This window comes from Artibeus jamaicensis, unplaced genomic scaffold, assembly GCF_021234435.1.
Source record: "Artibeus jamaicensis isolate MK-2021 breed Jamaican fruit bat unplaced genomic scaffold, CSHL_Jam_final contig_414, whole genome shotgun sequence".
In the NCBI taxonomy this organism is placed as follows: domain Eukaryota; kingdom Metazoa; phylum Chordata; class Mammalia; order Chiroptera; family Phyllostomidae; genus Artibeus; species Artibeus jamaicensis.
In genome coordinates this window covers 2268535-2285959 of record NW_026521822.1, presented here as the reverse complement: position 1 = coordinate 2285959, position 17425 = coordinate 2268535, and the positions used below count along the sequence as shown (strand labels likewise).

Sequence of the window (17425 nt, the reverse complement as noted above, 5' to 3'; positions counted from 1 at the left end):
TTGGGAAGTTCCTAAAACATGCAAAGTAAAAACATTGGGCATATTTTTTGCCAGTAATGAGCCTAATAAATTAGAAATTTTATTTTAAACCAACAATAGTTATACTTGATAGTATGTATACAGAAGTGTGTTAACTTATATATATTACCTGTTAATGGACCTGAGGCCATATTTACCAACATTTATAAAACAGCAGAACATATAATGACTGTGGGGGCAACTTCTCCACAAGTGCCCCTGAGTGCCATGGACGAAAGTTAATGTGGCTGAGACAAGATGAGATCTGCTTAGGTGAGGAGAAGTGAGCTGTGGCCAGTTTCTCAGGGCAGACAAAGGCCAGCAATGGCCAGTTTCTCTGAGGAGAAAAAGGCCCCAAGCCCTTTTGCTCCATAGCCTTTTATTGGGTTGTAATACACAGGAATACAGGGTGGCAAGGATCAAACAGTAGATAACATTTCAAAGAAATCTGAGGGCTTTAGAGTCTGTCAGGAAGAGAGTTGCAGAAACTTTGGGAGACATACTCATTTCCTCTCAGACCCTTATCATATGAATGAAAGCACTCGTAGCAGAGCAGATTTCACAGGTTTATCAGGAAGTCTTTGTGATGCCAAATTTTTCCCCAGGACATGCTCTAGCAGTCAAAGAGCTGCACCTCTCCCCAACAGGTATTCAGGCTTAAGGGGATTAGAGCCAGGAAGCACTGCTCCCAGAGAACATGGGGACTCAGGCTATGTCAAAGCCGGGGGTTGGGGGGGGTGGGGGGGTGGCGAGAGTCCATTGCTCTTTGTGGCAGCCCCTCCCCCCCAGTCCTTCCATGAAGGCCTCCCAAGTGATTGAGTCTGGCTTAGGTTGCCCCCCACTGTGAGGGGTCTTACCCATCATTGACTTCCGACCAAGCTTTGGGGGCAGGGAGAGGAAACTGAGGCAGCATTTGCTACCAGAGACAAGCTTTGTCTCCTGCAGCTCGCATTCCAAAGGTCATCCCTCGCCCTTAGCCACAAGGGATCTAGATACAGTTCCTAAAACCAGGCAGAGCTGTCTACAACAGGGGACCTGGCTGCAGTAGGCATGTGAATGTATCTCGCAGTGCAACCTGACCTGACCTACTAAGGGAAAGGAGGATGGAAGCATTTGTTGAATGTCTTTTGTGCTAGTTTAAAATTGTGTATTTAGCCCTGGCGGCTGTGGCTCAGTGGATTGAGTGCCAGCCTGCAAACTGAAGGGTCAGTGGTTCTAGGGCACGTGTGTGGGTTGTGGGCCAGGTCCCCAGTATGTGGTGTGCAAGAGGCAACCAAACATTGATGTTTCTTTCTCTTTCTTCTACCTCTCTTCCCGTCTCTAAAAATAAATAAATAAATAAAATAAAAAATTATATATTTAGTCTCCTAAATAGGTCTAATAGCTAGGTATTTTATTTAGCTTAGTGAATAAAAGTATGGGTTCTACCCCTGGTTGGTTTTGTTGGCTGCTGTGATGATGATGATGGTGGTGGTGGTGGTGGTGATGTTGTTGTTAATGAAGAAAAAACCTGTAAGTTAACTTCCCTTGAAAAGAGCTGTTGTGGCTCTGACCCCAGAGTTTGCCTCTTTCTGTCACACCAAGCTGCCTTCCAGCTATTACATAATATGAGTAAGAGAAGAGAATCAACCTTTACAGAGTGTAAAGTAAGAAATATATTTTGGTAATTTTAAGTAATTGTCATGTTAGCTTGTGACACTGGATTGCAGCTTTTTTTTTTCCTCCAGTGCACCCGAGGGACTTCTGTGCCTCCCAAGAGTGACCTACGAAGACAGTGACAAATAGCAAATACTGAAGAACAGATTTAAGATAAAATAGACTACCCATACCAAGAAAATAGCCTCCATTGTGCTATACTGAACATATCCACACATATCAAAGTATCAGTACTCTGGATTACTTAAGGCTTGAATGAGAATTAGGCAACTGATAAAGAGAGAATAGTAGTTGCCGATTTGGGGTTCAGTAGATAGGGATGCTTTGCTTTATTGAGGCAAGGTTCCTATCCCAGACTTGTTGGGCATTGTTGCAGGGGAGTTTCAGTGATAGCATCTGATATCACTCTCCAAATGAAACAAAACTTTAAGGGAGAAACTGCCTATGTGAGAAGTTCTAACTTTGAAACATCTTTCTTTTGTTCCTAGGAAAAATCCTGTTGGTGGCCCTATTTCTGTGAACCAAAGGAGAAGGGACACTGGTGAGAATGTCAGCTCTCAATTGGAAGCCTTTTGTGTATGGGGGTTTGGCCTCCATTACAGCTGAATGCGGTAAGGAGCCCAAGTGCTGGGGTCCGGTCAATTTACCCGCTGTGTGTGACAGTGATTAAAACCTAAGTTCATGATTGGTGCTTGTGAATGTAGTTCAAGCACAGACTGGGAGAGTGTAAAACATTAACTTCAGAATTGAAAATTTCCATCTTTTGGTATGCGTTTTTAGACAAAATAGTCGTTTTGGTTGCTTATTGGCATTTTAGAGTTCAAAGTTTAATGGGGAGAAAGTTGAACCCATTGACCAAACAGAAGTTTTATGAATCATTTTTGAATTATATCAGTCTCTACCCTTAACACATTTGACTATAAAGAAATTTGAGGAGCTCCAAGGTCTTCTCTGAGCCAAATTCAATTGTCTATCATTATGCTGTCACTTTCTGATAATGCACATGATCTATATTCTATTTGTGACTTCTTCATTGCTTGAGGTCCTATTAATTCTTTTGTTTATTCTCTGGGATCATTCATTCAACAAATACTGATGGAACAGCTGCTAGAGTGCCAGGTGCTGGGTGGGACACTTCATTTGCTCCCAGGGCTCAGTCATTGCTGTCCTGGGAAGAAGGCTGCCCCTGAGGAGCTAGTGAGGACTGGTGCCCAGAGGTTGAGGCACATTAACCACCCACCCATGTTCCTTGTGCGGGTGGGCTTGCCTATTTTCAAAATAAATCATGTTTACTGAGTATGAGTTTCAAATAGTTGGGTGGATTATCTCTTAGGCTGTACATGAAACTCTTTACTTGCATTGACAGATTTGCTTTTTTTAAATTTTATTTTATTGATTATGCCATTACAGTTGTTCTATTCCCCCCCTTCATTCCCCTCCACCCTGCATCCCCCTGCCCCCACCATTCCCCCCTTTAGTTTATGACCATGTGTTTCAAGTTCTTTAGATTCTATATTTCCCACACTATTCTTGCCCTCCCCCGTATTTTCTACCTACCGTCTATGCTACTTATTTTCTGTACCTTCTCTCCCTCCCCTGTTGCTAACCCTCCTTGAGATCTTCATTTCTATGTTTCTGCTCCTGATCTAGCTGTCCTCTTAGTTTGCTTTTGTTTTAGGTGTGGCTGTTAATAACTGTGAGTTTGCTGTCCTTTCACTATTCATCTTTTTTATCTTCTTTTTCTTAGATAAGTCCCTTTAACATTTCATATAATAAGGGCTTGGTAATGATGAACTCCTTGAATTTGATCTTATCTGAGAAGCACTTTATCTGTCCTTCCATTCTAAATGAAAGTTTTGCCGGATAGAGTAATCTTGGTTGTAGGTCTTTGGATTTCATGGCTTGGAATATCTCTTTCCAGCCCTTTCTTGCCTGTAAGGTCTCTTTTGAGAAATCCACTAACAGTCTGATGGGAACTCCTTTGTGAGTGACTGACCCCTTATCTCTCGCTGCTTCTAGGATTCTCTCCTTCATTTTCATCTTGGCTAATGTAATTATGATGTGCCTTGGTGTGTTTCTTCTTGGGTCCAACTTCTTTGGGACTCTCTGAGCTTCCTGGATTTCCTGGAAGTCTATTGCCTTTGCCAGATTGGGGAAGTTCTCCTTTATTATTTGTTCCAATAAATTTTCCACTGGTGGCTGTTCTTTTCCCCCTTCTGGTACCCCTATAATTCAGATGTTGGAGCATTTAAAGATGTCCTGGAGGTTCCTAAGCCTCTCCTCATTTTTTTGAATTCTTGTGTCTTCATTCTTTTCTGTTTGGTCATTTTTTTCCTCCTTCTGGTCTACTCCTTTGATTTGAGTCCCAGTTTCCTTTCCATCACTATTGGTTTCCCGTGCATTTCCCTTCATTTCAATTAGTTTAGCCTTCATATGCTCCTCTAATTTGTGACTAAAATCAACCAGTTCTGTGAGCATCCTGATCACCAGTGTTTTGAACTGTGCATCTGAAAGTTTGGCTATTTCTTCATCGCTTAGAGTTATGGAGTCTGGGGCTTCGAGATCTTCTTGAGCCATGTTTTGGTCTGTTTGCGCCTGTTAAGTATGAGGAGTGGAGCCTTAGGTGTTCACCAGGGCAGGGCTACCCAGGTCGCTGGGTTGTTGACAGATTTGCTTTTAGACTATAGAACACAAAGTAAGAAACTCCTTAGAAATTAACTAATCTCTCTTCATTCATAATGAACCCAATTTTAGCCTTCACATGTGTAAAAAATAACTTATATTTTAAAATGGATTTTCTGGTTGTCAAAATCAATTCATGTATCTACTTTTTACAGCAGTGCAGTTTCCTCAAATCCTATGTAGAATAAATAAAAATGTAAAGAAAGGAAAATATATTTTTGCCTTTTTTTGTTATTTTGCTTTTTTGTTCCCTTTTTTAAATAGAAAAAAGATGGCAAAGTATGTATTTCTTAGTTCACATTATAGTTTATGTGTCTCTTCAATAATATGTCACTACGTATCCTTAGTGAGATTTCTTTTTATTAAGTGAAATATTTCTTTAAAATTTTAAGGTACATTTCCAATTGATTTAACCAAGACACGGCTCCAGATTCAAGGCCAGACGAATGATGGAAACTTTAAAGAAATTAGGTACCGAGGAATGTTGCACGCGTTAGTGAGGATAGGCAGGGAAGAAGGCCTGAAGGCTTTGTATTCTGGGTAAGTGACCTTTATATGTTTATATTTTACTGCTGACCTTTCAAATGAAAGTCTTTCAGACTAAGACTTCATAAAGAAAAAAGTAAAAGTTTGAGGTGTATTTAAAAAGAGCAAGTAACATGGTAGATTTTTTATTTTTAATGTCAACTTTTTTGTATTTATATGTGTTTTATATAGTGAATGTTATGGTGAAACCATGTTTTTATTCAAATACAGATAACAACATAAAATTACTTTCACTTTTTAAAGAATCCTGTAATTTAGTTTTTTACTCTGAAAATAGCTCAGTCAGAGTCCCTGCAAGAAACAGAATTCATTTGGGTGATTTAAATGAACAGAGATTAATGAAGGGACTACTTAAGGGAACAAATGAAGGATACTGAGGGATCTAAAAACTAGCAAAGTAAGAAACTGTTACCAAGCCAAGGATGGGAATAGTTTAGCAGAGTAGGCCAGGGCTGGAGCCCTGAAGTAGCTGTCAAGATATGCTTTGGTAGTGCTTAGGGAGAGGAAGAAGTCTCCTCTACTTCTTTCTCCTCGCTTTCTCTCTCCCTCCCATTTTCTGTAGGCTGAATGTACCTGAAAGTTAGCTGGCAGAGGAGACTGGGTGATGTAGTCCATAGGCACCAGCCTCTCAGGACACAGAGTATAACAGAGAAGGGTGAGAATAAATCTGGGAGGACAAACAGGGATCAGCAGCAGCACATTGTCCTAAAGAAACTGTTTCCCAGGGGGCCGCAGACGAGTATGCAGGGATTACAGTGGAGTCTGATAAGTACTAGAATTCTGGTAGAAGTAGAAGTCCCTGACACTGGGGATGAGGGAGGAGGGGGCTTTCAGGAAAGCTGCTCAATTCAGGAGATACCAGCTTTTGAAGGATCAAGAGGAGGAGTTAGCCAGGTGAAGTTAGAGAGGAACTATGTTCCCATAGAACTAGTAGTCCGTGCAAGAGACCATGGTGCATTCTAGAAAATGCAAGTAATTCAGAGTGGACATAGTGTGGGATTTAGTGAATAGCAAGAGATGGACTTGGGAGTACTAATAAGGGGTTACAACATGGACATCCTTAGGTCATGCTAAGCACCTTGATTTTGTCCCAAACTGGTGCCTCACAGCCCTCCCACTCACCAGTCTCTGAAGGATTTTGTTTTTCAATTGAGCTAATACTTTAAATATGAGAAACTGCACATAAAAACCCGAGATTCAGTCTTCTCAGACAAAACATTTGGGCCCCTGTTCATTCACTTAGGATAAATAGTAACTGCAGTTAATGCTGTCCTTGACTTACCAAAACTTCTACCACTCACATGGTGTATGTGTGTACTTAGATACAGCCCGTTGTACTCACTATGACTTCTATCTAGTACCTGTAAGTACTTGAGTTTGCCATACTTGTGGCAGACAGGAGCCACTACAGGGTTTTGACTACAGCAACTGTCATGATTAGGTTTCACTATAAAAAGATGCCTGCTTGCCATGGGGAGAAAGAATTAGAGACTAGTAACACTAGAAGCAGGTCATCAGGTAGGAAGCAGAGTTCACAAGGATCTGACCTGAGGAGTTGTCCTGGAGATAGAAAGAAGACAGTCTAGAAAGCTATTTAGGGCATAGGATTGGTATATTATTTGATCTAATATATGAGGGGGGTTCTGGGGAAGGAGGAGACATGGCTAATGTCTCGATTTCTGGTTTTGGCCATTGTTTAGATGGAAGTTTCATTCTCTGGTCTAGGAAACAGAAGAGCAGAGGTGATCGTTTACACAGGGAAGATAATTAGTTCAGTGTAGGTAGGTAGAGTGTAGTATATGTGAATTGAAAAATTAGAGTTGGAAATGTATCTTTGGATCAGTGTTGGAAACGTGAATTTAGGAATCATCAGTTAAAGCCGTGGGAATAGACACACTCACCCAGGCAGTGTGTGGAGCAACAAGAAATGAAAGCATAGGACAGATTCTGGGAAATCCTAGAGGACAGACGTAGGATGATACAGAGGAAAGAAATGGGAGAGGGCTATGTTTTGGCAGCTCAGGGAGGAGTAAAGTACAAATAGCAAAATGCTGCAAGGTGTTATATAAGATGCTAATTGAAAAGCATCATTTAATTTAGTAACAATGATATCAGTTGGCCACCTATTTTGATGGAGGAGGTTAAGGGGAGCCAGATTGCAATTTGAGAAGGAAATGGGAAGTGCAGAAAGAGTTGGGGCGTACACATGCCACAGGGTGGTTCAGGTAGGTTAATGGGAGAGAGACAATATAATTGAAACAGGGCCCCCAAGGAGGTAGGAGGTGAGCTCTAGAACACCACTGCAAGAATGATAAATGCTTCCAAAGGCCACCTTTCACCAGGTACTTTATAATGAGAAAGGAAAGTATTTTCATTTTAACATAAGTGGGCAGATAGTACCACATGTTCACTTAATTTTAGTGAGAATAAATATGCTTTCACTTACCAAAGTAATACTTTGCTCAAGTATTTATTTCCTATTTTGATTATTCCTATATATATTTTTTGAACTGTGTTTTTTGATGGATTTTTAATTTTAAGACACCTGTTTTAGTGTAGTTTGTGGAAAGCAAATGGATGATTGTATCTCTGCCTGTGGATCTTGTAGAAGATTTTAAGTGATGTTTAGAATTATTTTGTTCCTTTGTACATTGGTTTGACAGAATTGCCCCTGCGATGTTACGCCAAGCTTCCTATGGCACCATCAAGATAGGTACCTACCAGAGCTTGAAGCGATTATTTGTTGAACGCCCAGAAGGTCAGTGGAGAATTTTTTTTTCTACTTGTAGACAGGAGGGGGGTTGTCTTCTTTTTAACATATTTTATTTATTTATTTTTAGAGAGAGGGAGGGAGAAAGAGAGGGAGAGAAACATTACTGTGTGGCTGCCTCTCACACACCCCCACAACTGGAGACTTGGCCTACAACCCAGGCATGTGCCCTGATTGGGAATTGAACTGGTAAACCTTTGGTTCTCAGGCCAGCACTCAACCCCCTATGCCACACCAGCCAGGGCTGTTTGTCTTTTTTATCCAAATGGTTTTGTATCAAATTTTTTTCAGCTTACTTATGATTTTATTGCTGTTCAGGAGAATTCTAAGTGTAAAGTTTAAATGAATTGTGTTTATAGCAAATCAGTTATCAGCTGAATTTAGGGGGTGTAACAATTAAAAAGGAGCAAACATTTTAATTAGTTATACTCATTTCTAAAATGCTTGTAATAGAGGATATGCTGTTACAGTTCCAGCCAACTTAAAATTTTATAAAATCATAGGAATTATCACCTGTATTTCAGAAAAGCAGCCCTGGCTGGTGCAGCTCAGTGGATTGAGTGCTGGCTTGCGAACCCAAGGGTCGCTGGTTCGATTTCCAGTCAGGGCACATGCCTGGGTTGTGGGCCAGGTCCCTGGTTGGGGCGTGTGAGAGGCAAGATATTTCATACATTGATGTTTCTCTCTCTTTCTTTCTTTCTTTTTTTTAAAGATAGAGGGGAGGGGAAGGAGAGAGGGAGAGAAACATCAGTGTACGGTTGCTTCTGGTGCATCCCGTGCTGGGAACTGGCCTGCAACCCAGGCTGTGCCCTGACTGGGAATTGAACCGCGATCGTCTGCTTTGCAGACCTGCGCTCAATCCACTGAGCTACACCAGCCAGGTTCTCTCCCTTTCTTTCTCCTTCCCTTCCCCTCTCTCTGGAAATAAATAAGTAAAAAATTTAAAAAGCAGTGAATACATTTCTTCATAGTAAGAACTGAGTTCCTATACTCTATTGCTGGCTGACTCTGTGACTTTGCTTTAATCCATAGAATCTTACCTTTTTTTTACAAAGGGGCAAGCACCAGTAAACTATTATGTGAGAGTAGTGAACAGGAGCTACAATGCTTTGAAAGTGCTTCATTGTACTTCAAATTAAATATATAAGATGTGCTTTAAAACTTTGTTTTCATATTACCTCATAGGAGTTTGTCTTTTTTTATTCTCCTGCCAGACATACCTTATCCTAATAATGATCTTCATTTACACACATAAGTGAATTGGTAGATGGTTATTCACTTTGCCTGATAATTCACGTTCCTTTTTATATTACAAGAAATTTTGCTAAGTAAAATTACTTTAGCTAGCAAAATTCCAAATCTTTTTAAAGTTACTTGACTCAAAGTATAAGTTTATTCCCTTAAGAGGAACAAGTGGTATGTGAGTTGTAACTGTACTTAGGTTATTCACATGAAGAGCTCTTTATGTATGAAAAGTGAGCTAATTAATGTCTTTGTTTACAGATGAAAACCTTCTGATAAATGTGGTATGTGGAATTCTCTCTGGAGTCATATCCTCAGCCATTGCCAATCCAACTGATGTTTTGAAAGTAAGCAGTGCTCCTTATATCTTTTAGGCACAATCTATATTTTCTTATTGAGAGCAACATTCAGATAATGAAAATCTGTGAACGTATCATATACTCTGTGTGTGTTTATAATTAAGTTTTGTGAAAACTCTTATTTCCTACTGATACAGATGAGCTCAAAAGTAGAGTTCATTTTAGAGATGAGTTTTTTGGTGATTAAGCAGAAAAAAATTAAGCTTGGATGTATTTGTATTTTTCATTGAAAATCTTGTTTTGTTGGTCTGTTAAAAATAGATGAGCTTCAAGTTTTATAGAAGTGTGCTTATTAATGACCTTTTCTGAACATATTATGTTATCCGTTAATTCAATTTCAGAAAATACTGATGGGAGTACTTACTTAACCACATTTAGACATAATGTATTAGATTGCCTTGTTGATAATACCAGGGATTACAGTCATCTTAAATCCTTTTTGGAATAATGGGGGGGGATAAACTAATTAAATAAAATGAAAATTAGGCACAAGTTACTTCTTGAACCCTCTCACATATTCCTTTCTCCCCTCCTCTCCTTTTTTTTTGTATTATTTAACCACAGTTCACTATGCTTCTACCTTGTACCAGCTGGAGTACTATTAGTGTTTAGAATCCAAATGAGTAAGACAAAGACTGTGCCCTGAGAGACCCTTCCATCTGGTAGGAGATTCTGAGAAGCATCACAGTTTTATGCAGCAGCATGTTGAGTGCACCGTAGCTATGCACGGTAAAGGTACAACATGTGTGAAGGCACTGTTACTATAATTTTACCTGTGTTGGGGTAAGATTGCTAGAGAAAAACATCCATACTTCTGTTAATCTCCTAATCATATATTAGGGCTATAAAAAGATTATTCCTGTATGTATTTTGGTTTATTTTCACATGTCAGCATGTAATAAGAGTTTCCTTTAAGAAATTAGAGTGATGTGATATATCTGGTCAAGATGGAGGCATAGGTAGACATGCTTTGTCTACTTGTACAACCACAGAGAGATTATAACTATTTCTCAAAACAAATAACTTCAGAAAATAGAGCTGTATGGAACCCAACAACCAAAGATTTAAAGAGGCCACATTCATCCAGATGGGTAGGAGGGTCAGAGCCACAGAGATGCTGTGTGGTGTGGTGGCAGCAGTGGCAGCAGAATAGGTGGTTCCACATTTGTGTATGTTGGATAAAACTCGGGAGGGAATACCTTGGGAGCAAGTGATCCCAGACCCAGGCCAGACCACACAGCCCAGTGTTCCAGCACCAGAAAGATAAATCCCTGTAACTTCTGGCTGTAGAAATCAGTGGGGGTTGGTGAGGTGAAGTAAATGGCCAAATTTTCAGGAGAGTCCATTTAAACAGCACACACGGACTTAGAATGTACACAAACCCACCCACTCTGGGATTCGCTACCAGGGCAACAGCTGGAAGGGTGCCAGTCGCACACAAGAAGTAGGTGAAGTCCCTAGAAACAGGGCGAGTGCTGGGCAAACCTCCAGAAGCCAGGCAGTGGCATTGTTCTGTCTCCAAGGCCTCCCCCAACACAGAGCTGAAAAGTGGTTAAGTGGGTTCCCCTGCCCTGGCAATTACCTAAGGCTTTGCCCCACAAATTTACAAGTGCCTTCTACAGTGAGTCAAAGGAGCTCTACCTAATACACAGAAACAAACACAGAAATATGTATTTTTGATGAATTGAGGAGGCAAGGAAATATGACCCAAGTGAAAGAACAGAATAAAACCCAGACAAAGAACTAAATGAAACTGAGATAACATACCAGATGCAGAGTCCAAGACACTGGTGATCAGGATGCTCTAAGAAGTCACTGAGTAAAGGAAAAACATAAGGGAAGAAATGAAGGTTACACTGAGTGAAATAAAAATCTACATGGAACCAGCAGTGGAGAGGATGAAGTGAGACTCAAATAATTTGGAACACAAGGAAGGAAAAAGCATTCAATAAGAACACCAGGAAGAAAAAAGGATTAAAAAAATGAGGATAGGCTTAGGAACCTCTGGGACAACTTTAAACATACCAACATCTGAATCATAGAGGTGCCAGAAGAAGAAGAGAAAGAGCAAGAAATTGAAAGCTTGAAAAAATTAAGAAAGAAAGCTTCCCTAGTTTGGTGAAGGAAATAGACATATAAGTTCAGGAATCACAGAGAGTCCCAAAAAAGTTGGACTCGAAGAGGATCACACCAAGATACATCATGATTAAAATGCCAAAGGTTAAAGATAAGGAGAGAATCTTAAAAGCAGAAAGAGAAAAGCAGTCAGTTGCCTACAAAGGAGTGCCCATAAGGCTATCAGTGTATTTCTCAAAAGAAACTTTGCAGGCAAAAATGGGCTGGCAAGAGGTATTTTTAAATAAGCACATACAGCCTAGATTACTCTATCCAGCAAAGCTATCATTTAGAATTGAAGGACAGATAAAGTGTTTCCCAGATAAGGCAAAACTAAAGGAATTCATTGTCACCAAGCCATTAGTAAATGAAATGTTAAAGGGACTGATATAAGGAAAATAAGGAAATCAAAACTGAAGACTAAAAGGGCAACAGATTCACAACTATCAACAACTAAATCTAAAAAAAAAAAAGACCCAACAAACTAAGCAAACAACCAGAACAGGAACGGAATCATAGATATGAAGATCATTTGGAGGGTTGTCTGCTGGGAGGGGGAAGGAGGGCAATGGAAGAATAGGTGCAGGGCTTATGAAGCATAATTGGTAGGTACAAAATAGAAGGGAATGTCAAGAATGGTATAGGAAGTGCAGAAGTCAAAGAACTTAAATGCACAAGCCATGGACATGAACTAAGGGCAGAGATTACTGTAGGGAAGGGGGTACTAGGAGGAGGGGGGCAAAAGGGAAAAATTGGGACAACTGTAATAGTATAATCAATAAATTATATTAAAAAAAAGAAATTACAATGAAGTAATTTCTCCCTAAACCAAAATAAGGTACCAGTTCTTTAGTGAGAATTGTCTTTTCTTTCTTAAAAATGCGGAGATCTATGTCAGACATTATTTTTATGTTGGAATTTGGTCCTGTGAATATTATAGCACTGTAAAGTTCATTGATAAGTTCAAGCGTAACAGACTGTGATGGGCATCATGTGGCAGTCCTGTGGCTAATCGCCTCCATACCTTTTGGTTCAGCTGGTTGGAAATAATAGTGAGCTGGAGTAACTAATTAAAGAAATATCCTTGTTCATGCTAGGTGTTGCCAAGTACACTGGATATTCTTATTAATATGTTAAATGTTTAGAATTACCATCATATTCTCTCTTTTCTGCTTAGTAACCTATAGGGAAAAATACCATGTTCTTTCCTTTTCAAAGACTATTTTTAAAAAATTAATTTCTTTTTGATACTTAATGAGCTATTATGTGTAAGACATTCTAGACTTAATTAGATGTTTTTTGTTTAATCCAAAGTGTGTAAGAACCAGTCCATATATATTTTTAGTCTACTGAGGATATTTTCAACTAGTATTATAGTAATATTTATAATTATAGTTTGTTTTTTTTAATGATTGTTAAACAACAGATTAAATGAATTTTAGAGATCTGTGTTTGGGGAGAAATGTGCTAGTTTTCTTCTCATATTAGTCTTTAAAATAATCTCCAGATAATGTTAGTCTTTGATATATATCAATCTAGATACGGATGCAAGCACAAAGCAACACCATTCAAGGAGGAATGATAGACAACTTCATTAACATTTACCAGCAAGAGGGAACGAGAGGACTGTGGAAGGTAATCTTGAATAGGGATCCAACTGACTTAGTTGTTCCCTTTTGAATTTATCTTTCCTATGTGCATCATTTTATTTAATCCAAGTGGTATAATGGAGTAGGGGAAGAAGAGTGTTATCTGCCCTTGAAAATATTTTTTTGTAAAGTGGAAATATAAGGAATATGTCATGATTTGAAAGTACCTTCTGAATACTTCATATATAAGAAATTCTGTGAAGATTGAGCACTTTGATTGCATTTTTTTTTTTGCTTTAAAAAATTCTCATTGAGAAGGGGGTTCTAGGTCACCTGATGTGACCTAGAACACATGATGTATGTGGTTCCATGCCTATTAAGAGGAGGCTGTTACTAGTGATTTTTTAGAATTCTGATGACACATCAGTTTATAAAACAGTCCCTAAAGGTAACCCACACAATCCTCTCTGTATGTGCAAAAAAACTGGAGGCTCTGAGAGGTGACTTATTCTGGTCAAGTTTTCACAGTTAGTGATAAAATCAGAATCTGACTTTGGAGCTTCTGACTTTTTAGTCTGTTCTTTTCTACTTTGTCACTGTATATTTCTACCTACCAGCAGGAAAACATAAATATTGGCCATAGTTTGTGGAGTTGAACTTTTGCTCATCTGCAGGGCTTCTTCTGTGGAGAGATATCTGAATCATTATGTTTTCATTCAGGGTGTATCCCTTACTGCTCAGAGGGCTGCTATTGTTGTTGGTGTGGAGCTACCAGTCTATGACCTCACCAAGAAGCATCTCATTCTCTCAGGCCTGATGGGAGACACTGTGTATACTCACTTCCTGTACGTGTATGGATTTTTAAATTAATATTTTGGGTATACGCAAGTTTAGGGTGGAAATTTGCTACAAATTTATAGAAACTTTAAAGAAAGCTTACTATAAAAGTATTATATTGTTATTACTTGAAAAATTACATTACAGAAATGAACCAGGAAAAGGTAAAAGTCCTTATCCCTTTACATAGGTAGCAATTGTTCACAGTTTTATAAATACCTTCCAGGTGTTTCCTATGCATATGCAAATACGTCTACAAAAGCATATTACATATACTTTGTTACACAAAGATTATGCTTTGTATTCCCTTTCTTGTTTTTTATTAGTGCTATTTGTCTGCTTTTATTAAGGTACAATTGACAAGTAAAATTGAAAGATATAAAGTGTACAGCATAATGATTTGATATATATACATTGTGAAAAGATTCTTTCCATCATGTTGGTATATTTATCACCTCACATATTTACCCTTTTGTGAGTGTGTGTGAAAACATAAGTTCTACTCACTTAGCAGATTTCAATTATATAATGCAGTTTTATCAACTATAGTCACCATGTTGCACATTAGATTGTCAGACCTTACTCATCTTATGACTGAAAGTTTGTACTCTACTGTTTCCCTGTTTCCCCCACCCCCTCACCCCTGGCAGCCACTTTTCTACTTTTTGTTTCCATGAGTTGGACTAGTTTTTGTTTGTTTTTAGATTCCATGTATGAGTAATACCATGCAGTATTTGTCTTTCTCACATGGTTTTTACAGTTTAATGCTGTATTCCAAATGTCTTTCCATATCAGTATAGACTTCATTTATTTTTAATAGCTGCAGATTAGTATGGATGTATATCATAGTTTAATCCATTGAGCAGCAATTTGCCCCTTAAGGACATTTGGCAGTTTCTGGAGACTGTAGGAAGTAGTATTCACAGATGCTGGGTAGAGGCCAGGGAGCTGCTAAACATCTTACAGCAGGACAGACCTATACAACAAAGAATTACCTGGTTCAAAATCTTTTTAAAAAGACATATTTTATTGATTATGCTATTACTGTTGTCCCATTTCCTCCCCTTCATTCCCCTGCACATCATCTCCCATCCACATTCCCCACCTTTAGTTCATGTTCAAGTGTCATAAGTTTTTTAGCTTCTACATTTCCCATACTATTCTTGCCCTCCCTTTGTCTATTTTCTACCTATCATCTATGCTACTTTTTCTTTGCACCTTTTCCCCCTCTCTCCTCCTTCCACTCCCCTGTTGCTAATTTCTCCATTACTATCTCCATTGATCTCCATTTCTGTGGTTCTGTTCCTGTTCTAGTTGTTTGCTTAGTTTGTTTTTGTTTTTGTTCTTGTTTTAGGTGTGGTTGTTAATAACTGTGAGTTTCTGTCCTTACACTGTTCATATTTTTTATCTTCTTTTTCTTTGATAAGTCCCTTTACCATTTCATATAATAAGGGCTTGCTGATGATGAACTCCTTCAACTTGACCTTATCTGAGAAACACTTTATCTGCCCTTCCATTCTAAATGAAAGCTTTGCTGGATACAGCAATCTTGGATGTAGGTCATTGCCGTTTATGACTTGGAATACTTCTTTCCAGCCCCTTCTTGCCTGCAAGATCTCTTTTGAGAAATGAGCTGACAGTCTGATGGGAACTCCTTTGTAGGTCTCCTTATCTCTTGCTGCTTCTAGGATCTTCTTCTTCATTTTAATCTTGAGTAATGTACTTATGTGCATTGGTGTGTTCCTCGTTGGGTCCAACTTCTTTGGGACTCTCTGAGCTTCCTGGACTTCCTAGAAGTCTATTGCCTTTGCCAGATTGGGGAAGTTCTCCTTCATTATTTGTTCAAATTAGTTTTCAATTTCTTGCTCTTCCTCTTCTCCTTCTGGTACCTCTATAATTTGGATGTTGGAACATTTAAAGATGTTCTGGAGGTTCCTAAGCCTCTCCTCATGTTTTTGAATTCTTGTTTCTTCATTCTTTTCTGTTTGGTTGTTTCTTTCTTTTTTCTGGTCCACTTCGTGGATTTGAGTCCCAGTTTTCTTTCCATCACTGTTGGTTCCCTGTGCATTTTCTTTTATTTTACTTAGTGTAGCTTTCATTTTTTCATCTAATTTGTGACCAAATCAACTAATTCTGTGAACATCCTGATCACCAGTGCTTTGAACTGTGCATCTGATAGGTTGGCTATCTCTTCATTGCTTAGTTGTATTTGCTCTGGAGTTTTGATCTGTTCTTCCATTTGGGCCATTTTTTTTGTCTTGACTCGCCTGTTATGTAGTGAGGGGCGGAGCCTTAGATGTTCACCAGGGTGGGACAACCCAGTCCCTGGGTTGTGACGCTGTATGTGGGGCAGGGGTCCAAGAGGGAACAATGGCACTTGCTCCACTCTCTGCCAGATTTTAGTCACTTACCCTGCTTCCCACAAGCAAATCAGGCCCTTCTGGTGCTGATTCCCATGGGAGTGGGCTTGTTTACATTCTAGGACCCTGTGGGTCTCTCCAATGAACTCTCCTGTGAGGCTGGGAGTTTCTCCTGACACCTCAACTCCCACAGGTGTTTTCAGTAGGTGTTTTGAAGCTCTATTTCCCCCATGCTGGGATCCTGGGTTCAGCGACCTGTCTTGCTCCCCAGTTTCACCTGGTTTATCTGCATGCAAATGTGGGACCACCACACGGTCAGCCAGCTATCTTGTGCACAGTGCCCAGCTTCACAATCGTCACCTTGCTGGGTCTGCCTGTTGCCACCCTGCACCCAGGGTCTGCCAGCCGCTGCCTCCGTGCCCAGGGTCCGCCCTCTGCTGACTTGCTGCCTGGTATCACTGCTTTTTTGTGCTGCAACCCCTCTTTACTTGGCTGCCTGACTCTGCCCCTCTTACTGGTCTGGCTGAATGTGTCTACTTTAACTCCTTGATTGTCGTACTTCCATACAGTTCAATTTTCTGTCAATTCTGGTTGTTATTTTGTTTCTAAATAATTGTTCTTATTTTGGCTGTGCGAGGAGGCACAGTGTGTCTACCTACACCTCCATCTTGGCTGGAAGTCTGGTTCAAAATCTTAATAGTGCTGAAGTTGAGAAATGCTGCTGTGAGTTAATTGAAACCAAGCGTGATGTATGCAGTCTTATCAGACTGAAAGTTTAGTAGAACCTAAAGACCCTGGTGGGCATTTCAGAATGGAAATCTTCTCTGATCTATGATATGCCTAAAGTTACTATGATGTCTACTTGTAGGTGAATAGATATAATAGATCAGTAATTTTTCAACCATTGTCAGGAACACTAACCTCTTTTCCCTAAAATTGTCAAACAAAAAAATGACAATAGCCAACACAACAATAGCTATCTGGTGTGAATGAATAAAAACCAAACCTAATTTTTTGTCAGATTGGCAAAAAGTATATTTTTTGTTGTGCTGTAGAATTTTAGGTGCAGCCTGTGTGTGCCATGAGATGAGAAAGGTTGAAAATCACTGCAGTTGGTCATCCTTAGAGGATGTTCCTTCACATTTCTGTGGTTCTTTGACATTCCAGAACCTCAAAGGAATTCTTAGATGAGGTTGGAATTTATAAGCCAGTATAATCAGTGCTGGTGTTTAAGAATCTTGTGCAGCTCTC

At 39.4% G+C, this 17425-nt stretch overlaps 1 protein-coding gene across 4 annotated transcripts in view; it reads left to right on the top strand.

The window, feature by feature from the left end:
- Nucleotides 1-17425, top strand: part of SLC25A30 (solute carrier family 25 member 30) — a 102361-nt gene that overhangs the window by 74803 nt on the left and 10133 nt on the right. For all 4 annotated transcript variants that reach the window (XM_053665430.1, XM_053665431.1, XM_037147368.2 and 1 more), the window contains 6 exons: nt 2163-2285; nt 4749-4896; nt 7566-7660; nt 9176-9261; nt 12928-13023; nt 13698-13822. In XM_053665430.1, coding sequence (XP_053521405.1) covers nt 2222-2285; nt 4749-4896; nt 7566-7660; nt 9176-9261; nt 12928-13023; nt 13698-13822 — 614 coding nt within the window. In that variant the 5' untranslated portion in view covers nt 2163-2221. The remainder of the gene's footprint in view (nt 1-2162; nt 2286-4748; nt 4897-7565; nt 7661-9175; nt 9262-12927; nt 13024-13697; nt 13823-17425) is intronic.